At 28.5% G+C, this 7,145-nt stretch overlaps 1 protein-coding gene across 2 annotated transcripts in view; it reads left to right on the forward strand.

Annotated features, from left to right (window-relative positions):
• LOC123304986 (mucin-5AC) overlaps positions 1 to 3,853 on the forward strand; it is a 48,610-nt gene extending 44,757 nt beyond the window's left edge. For both annotated transcript variants that reach the window (XM_044886565.1, XM_044886564.1), the window contains 2 exons: positions 1,560 to 2,012; positions 2,964 to 3,853. In XM_044886565.1, coding sequence (XP_044742500.1) covers positions 1,560 to 2,012; positions 2,964 to 3,403 — 893 coding nt within the window. In that variant the 3' untranslated portion in view covers positions 3,404 to 3,853. The remainder of the gene's footprint in view (positions 1 to 1,559; positions 2,013 to 2,963) is intronic.
• Positions 3,854 to 7,145: the final 3,292 nt, after the last annotated feature.

Raw genomic sequence — 7,145 nt, forward strand, 5'->3', positions numbered from 1 at the left:
GGCGCATAGAAATAAATAAAATGCATTCTTAAAATTACAGTGTGTTTCAGGAGAAATTAATATAAAGAAATGTTGATCCTATCGACATTTTTTTGTGCTATTCAGGATTGAAAAGAAAAATTTTTTTTGCGAATAAAAGTCGATATGCATAAAACTAATAGTATCTAGTTTGCCAGATATCGAATTATCACATATAAAAAATAATTGGATTTCACTCTGTAAAACCTTTATCATATTTGAATATAACTTCTTTGGCGAATTAATGAACTTTAAACTTGGCGTCTAACTTTTTATTACGTAAATTTTTATCCCAATATTTCTTATTAAATGAAACTCAATAACAAATTAATTCTGAAATTATGCTTAAATGTGCTATGTAAATTACTCATATTACCGTCTTTTTAAAAATTAAACATTATTCCTGAAACATGCTGTATATAGTCGAGATTGAGAGGTCTTATGGGTATATTATAACATCAATGTGATACACATTAATAAAATGGATGGTTGTAGGTATAGGCTCTTCACCAATACTATATAGTGTATACCATTAGCGTCCATAGCTAGTCGACCTTCGAAGGTCTTTAAGTTGAAGTTTTTTTTTCATTTTAATGCAGCAAACCATTAATTATATATGAGATAGCCACATCCGGTGAGCCTAAGGCATACCAATTATATATATTTTTACGTATACCTATATGTATAAGCCTTCTTAATACATTCAACGTATATAATAATCATAATCAACTTAAATCACGGAGAGAAAAAACGAAAAAAGTTTTATTTTTTTGAAGAAACAAAAAATTAGACCTACCCCCTTGCGTCTTTCTCCTTTCTCATGTGTAACAGAAAAAAAATTAAGTGTTTTATTATTGTTATTAATTTTGATATCCACTGAACTGTATGTGAATATTTGATTTATTATTAATTAGGGTAGGCTTTAAAGTCTTTGCTGGGAATCTTTTTTTTTGAGGCGCCTCTATGCTGTAGATTAAATAATCAAAGGGGTTGTAAAAAATTTATGTTTGAAAAGTTCTTAAACCATGTTTATGTACCGCTATAGATGAATTCTACAGAAATGCGAACTATTATCACTTGAGTTTCTCTGAGAATCCGTTTGAGTTTCTCATCATTTCGTACGAATGCGGAATAAGTTCGCGCCTTGTCACGATTTTTTTTTAAATGAAAAAGAGTTGTTTATATTAATTGAGTGCGAAATAAGTAGTAATCTTGGGAATTATTATTCTAGTCTGATACTTCCTTTTAACCCTTTTGAGGCTGGAACGCTATATTTAAGTGTTCGAACTGAAACTGACTGTTATCCAATAACATCGATTAAGCTACGCCCTGCAACTTCTTATATCGTTTTAAAAGGCCATCATATGCTTCTAAGAACGAGGAAATTATGGCTAAACCTTCCCTCGGTAATATTGCACTCAATGCAAATGGAAAAAAATACAATATTTCCATTTTGTTCCTTGTAAATTTAGAATGTTTTGATAATTTAAACTTCTTTGATAATTAAATTTTTAACGTGAACAATTTTCTTTTGCTTGCAGATGATGCATTAAACAACAAACATTATACATCAAAACAAGCCCCACCAACAACAAAATGGAAACGTGAACGTAGATCACGTTTACCAGAATATACACGAAAATCAGATCCAAAATTACCAGAAAATTTACCCCCAGAATTATTAATTGATCATTTAGATGAATCTAATAATAGTAATAATTCATCAACATCGTCTTCATTATCACTGTCACCAAAATCATCAACACCAACAGCAGACGGTGCATCAGTTGTAGATACACCATTAGATATGTCCATCAGACAACGTGGATTACCTCCAACATATTCGCAAGCAATTAGTAATTCAACGTATCGCATATCAAGTTTTCGCCCATCGGTTATTACACAAGCACAAACTGTTCCTCCAGTACATCATCAAGATAATGGAAAATATATTTCATCATCAAAAATACAAAATCATACAACAGAATCAAAAAGTAAGTTTCGCTAAAGATTGTTTTCTATTGCGTAAAGGCACAGAGATAAAAACGTATCGAGATTTTTCGGAACTAGTCAAAATATAATTTCCAAAACTTAATATACGTGTAAAATTCGATCGACTCTATGAGAGTTTTTTAAATGGAAATAATCTTTCTTCAGATTAACTTACAACCCACATCCATTTACAATAAAAAACTGTTAGCAAGATTTTGTTCAAATAATCAAATCAATGACATTTTTAGTTATCCCTGGCCGTAGAGCTTCAGATATTTCTCTATTATATTTCATCTTTAACCCTAAATGAGTCGAAAATGAACAGTCTTCTATGTGTCTGTAGCACACAGAATTAACAAGAACGCAATCATAGGATTTGTTCTCTTGACTTCTTTGCCTTTTATACTGCTTATTTAAATTCCTCTTATATATTTGACAACTGACCATTTTTTAATTTGAATATATTCGTATTTGAACATATTGAGCATAATTGCCCTTTTTTTTTATTTAATCTCTAAGCAGGCCTTGAACTGCAGGAAGTTTGTCTTTGAAGATCTTTTACCACTTTTGCCAAATAGTTCAGAAGAAAGATTTTTCAAAAACTCGGAACAATATATTTAGTTTATGCAAGATCAAGTGAATCACCTTTTTCTGAAACTAGTTTAGACGTGATATTGATTGAATTTCCAAAAAACTGCATACTAAATACAAACATTGCTATCATGTTTTATTTATTAACACTTATAGCTTTGAAAACATGTGCTAAGCTGAAGAACTATTGTTATGTTGCATAGTGCAGTGTGTGACAGGTTGCAACTACCAGTTTTTTTCGCGCAAAATATGTTCGTAAATGCTGGATGGGTAAGAGGGAGGTGGGAAAATAAGTCACCTAGCTCCCTGTACAAATAAATTACGACTTGATCATCTATTTAAACCATTTTTTTATTTTCTAGGTATATCAATGTGTGATCCAATAATCGATGAACACTTTCGACGATCTTTGGGTAAAGACTACGCTATACTTTTCTCAAATAACAACGTTGTCACAACAACACCATCTCCACCACCAACAGTAACAACAACAACACAATTAACAAATCGAACAACGCCAGTAGTCGTAGAACCACACAATAATATTAAAAAAATTACTTTAACATCGTCGAAGAAACATCAAACAAAAACAACAAACGCTACGGAACAAGAAAATGGTATTATAGCAAGTTTTAAAGAAATGATGGATACAGATACAGCTAGTTTATCTGTAGATGATCATTTTGCCAAAGCATTAGGTGATACATGGTTTAAATTAAATCAAAAAGAGAATGAGTTAAATCAAAAAAAGAATTTAAAAAGTGAAAAAAATGATAATTCAATTCGTGTTGTTACGATTTAAAAACTTCATGTTGAACAAATTGTATATTTATTGTATGTGTTAATTATAGATGAGGAGTTGGCCGCATAAGATTCTAATTTGTTTGGTTTTGGAACTAAACTTTTCGATCATGATGCAGTTAATTCTCGTCCTATAGAGTATTTTTTAGATATTAATATAATTAAAGGCAATATTAATAAAAAAAATCGAACCTCTTAACAATCGACAATATCGTATTGACGATGAAAGGACAATTAAGGGCAGTGAAACGTCAGACTTACTTCGTTGTAATTACAAGCTTCTGCATTGTTTCAGACGTTTTTACTTGAAAAAGGAATTTTAAACGGCATCTAATAAACGGAGAAGTAGAAATAGCGTTTTGAATAAAAGAAACGCTCTATCTTTAATACCTGAATAAATAAACGTGATTGTCAAGTTTTTTGACAAGCAGATTAATAAAAATAAAGCGTACGAATTCTGTATTTTTTTACCTAGAAATTAATTTAAAAAATTGATTCTGAAGGTTAGATCTAAGTATAAATTTAAATATTGTAATGTTTTTAACGCTTGCGCTTATTTAATCTCTAGGATAGTTTATTTATTGTCAAGAACGTTTATAAAAACCTTTTTAAAAAAATCTTTGAAACAATACACGTAGAAGGTCGCAATTTATTTTCGATGAGTTTTGAATAGAAAGGTTATGATCTCCCCGAAACCAATTAAGAATAGAGCAGGGTTTGTTTAGAGGTCGTTAAAGATTATCATGGTGGTAAATATTCAAGACCTAAATTATCATTTGAATTGTCTTGAGTTTTTAAACTTCACCAAAATAAGCTCGAACTATTATGATTTAAACTTCCTGTATATTTTTTTGAGTAAATCGTTTCAGTTCGTTGCTGATATTTTGAATTCTGTGAATGGGAAGCAACAAAAAGCATTACAGAATCCAAATTAATTTAAATATCAAATATTCTATGAATATTTTTTTTTTGTTTTTTTTCAAATTATATTTTTAAACAAATGTTAATAATTTTCTTTTTTCTTTTTAAAATTTGAATTACAAATTTTTATTTATTTTTTACGCTCAAAAAGTTACAATTTTTGAGTTTTATGTTAATATTTTATTATATGATTACTGAAAAACAAAAATATATTTTACAAAAAAAAAATAAAATTAAAGATAAAATAAATAATAATTTTATTAAGTTGAATAAAAATAAATTTTATTTAGTTCATTTAATCTCTTTCGTTTGTTATTTCTTTTTCTCTCTTTCTTTTTTTGGAACAAAAATGAGTCTTCCACATTAAAAGCACTCTTGAATTGTGGTAATTTGCCCATAAAATAAATTTTTCTAAAAATTGAGTTCGAATCCCCTAGTAAGGTGGTGCTTTATAGCTGTTTTTCATGGGAGCCATTATGTTTTATTAAGACAGTTGTTAGTTTTGAAATAAAATAATGCAGTCAAAATGTCATTGACGAATTTTCAGCAAGTGTTGCATAATATTTTAAAGTGGGATGTGACTTTTTATATCGTTGATCCAGAAAGGAAATTCATTCTTAAAGAGCTCTTTTAAACTAAATGAGATTAACTTGGCGTATTTAAAAATATACTCCGGAGGCATTTTTCATAAAAATTCAGAATTTAAACCTATATTATAAAAATTTAGGTACCGTTATAAATTACAATAAGTATTCCAGTGTAGAAATTTACAATAATATCTATGGACGTCTGTTTTTCTGCCTTGCTTAGTATTAATAAATTACGGAATTTATCAATCTTTCTTTATCAATTAAATAGCGTCACGTCTGGCACATACCAAGAGGCAGGGAATATAACGTAGGCAGCACAGATTTTTTTGAACCACGTAACATGTTTTCAAATGAGAAGCAACATAGTACTGTGTTACATGTCAATTGCGGAGATGACATAGGGAATGCGTCGCACAGGACGCAGTCTAGTTTTGGTTTGAAACTGTGTATCTTAATTTAGTTTTTTTTAAATATATAACTGAAGTCCTTCCCTAAATACGCCACATCTTACATAAGTAATATACAATCAGAGAAGTATTCAATTAAAATAAGTAATCGTTTTTCTCATTTCACAATAAACCAAATATTTTGTGGTTCTGAATGATATTATAATTATTCTGAACGCAGTTTTCTTCTGTCACGTAATTTGCTCCCGAAGTACCTTTGAAGAAAAATAAGACAGTTAAGAAAATGAAAGACATTATTTATCCATTTTTAAATTATATTTTTATTTAACATTGTGATAATTATAATTAATGTTTACAGTTTTTATCAATAATAAATAAAAGCAAGAAAATATTTATCGCTTTTATCGTCTTAATTTTGAGAGTCCGTGATGCATGTGTGACCAAAATTGAACGGTATTCAATTCAGTGATTTCAATATGAAATAAAATTTAATTTATCCATTGCGATTTTTTTTAATATGTTTTAATATTAAGAATGATCTTCAAATTTTTTTTTTTTTTCATCAAAAGTTAATCTTTTAAGGAATTGTAATTTTAAATATTTTCAGTTTAAGTGAGTTTTAGGTATGAATTTTCATATGGTTCAATTATTTGGTTCACGTGGCTATTTTAGACAAAATGGCAAAATATTGACTGGACTATTTTAAGTGAATGATAATAAAGTAATAATTTTGGCATAAAAAATTAAAAATTATTTATCATCCTAATATAACCATAGATGTCTATATTAAACGTAGATCGCTAATTTACGACTTAAAAATTATATTATCTTGAGGAAGAGTAAAAATAACTTTATTCTGATCTTGTAGAGACAAAAAAATTCTCAGAAGTTGTAATTCATGTTTTAATTCGACACATAGAAGACATATAAAACAAGAAAGTCGTTTCGATAGAAATATTCAATAAATTGTGCTTAACGACTTACACTTAGTGTAGGCATCTGTGAATGTAAAAAAAAAGAGAATATAAAACAAATACATATGTATATTAATTTTTATTTATAATTAATTAATAGTAATTATTAATGTAATACATTATTACAATCCTCATGTGACTATTTAATTAACTGTAAAACTGTAATGTAGATTCATTATTATATTAATTAACATGCTGAACATATGAATATAGACAAATTTTAATCAAAATATGGTTTATGATATGCGAACTTCATTCTTTCTAAAATGATTGTAGGTATACCATAAGTCCCAATTTTCCCAAAATCAAATTTTGCATTAATTAAATTAAAAACAGCCATTTATATTTAATGTATAAAGCTACCAGACATTTTTTGGGCTTATTTTCAAAAAATCGACTCTCCGACAGTGTGAAACTTTATACGACGTCCCAAACCTTGAAATTTGGAATTTTCAAAAGTCGGACTATGGAAAACCCGCCTTGTTAAGTATCAGACAAAATTAGAAAATATTGGAAAGTAAATTATCTTTTTATTAGAGAGTATGAAAGAAGGTAGCTATATATCTATCGATTTTAATCTGAACTTTGGAAGAGCATTACTCGCAATATCGCCCTTTCTCAGTGTTGTTAGACTACTTAAGGATTACATCCATACAAATATTTGACATGTTATAAATAAGTCCTAAATAAAAGTACGGTAACAATACCGTAACATAACAACTATCTATTTGTAAATTTTTGAATTCAGTTATAAAATCGAAGTCTATGTGACCCATATGTATTCGAAAAGCAAAAGACAGTAGCGAAGTCATTTTTATAAAACCTAATTACTGTTAATTTCTACCTCGGAA

This window comes from Chrysoperla carnea, chromosome 1, assembly GCF_905475395.1.
Source record: "Chrysoperla carnea chromosome 1, inChrCarn1.1, whole genome shotgun sequence".
Classification (NCBI taxonomy): Eukaryota; Metazoa; Arthropoda; class Insecta; order Neuroptera; family Chrysopidae; genus Chrysoperla; species Chrysoperla carnea.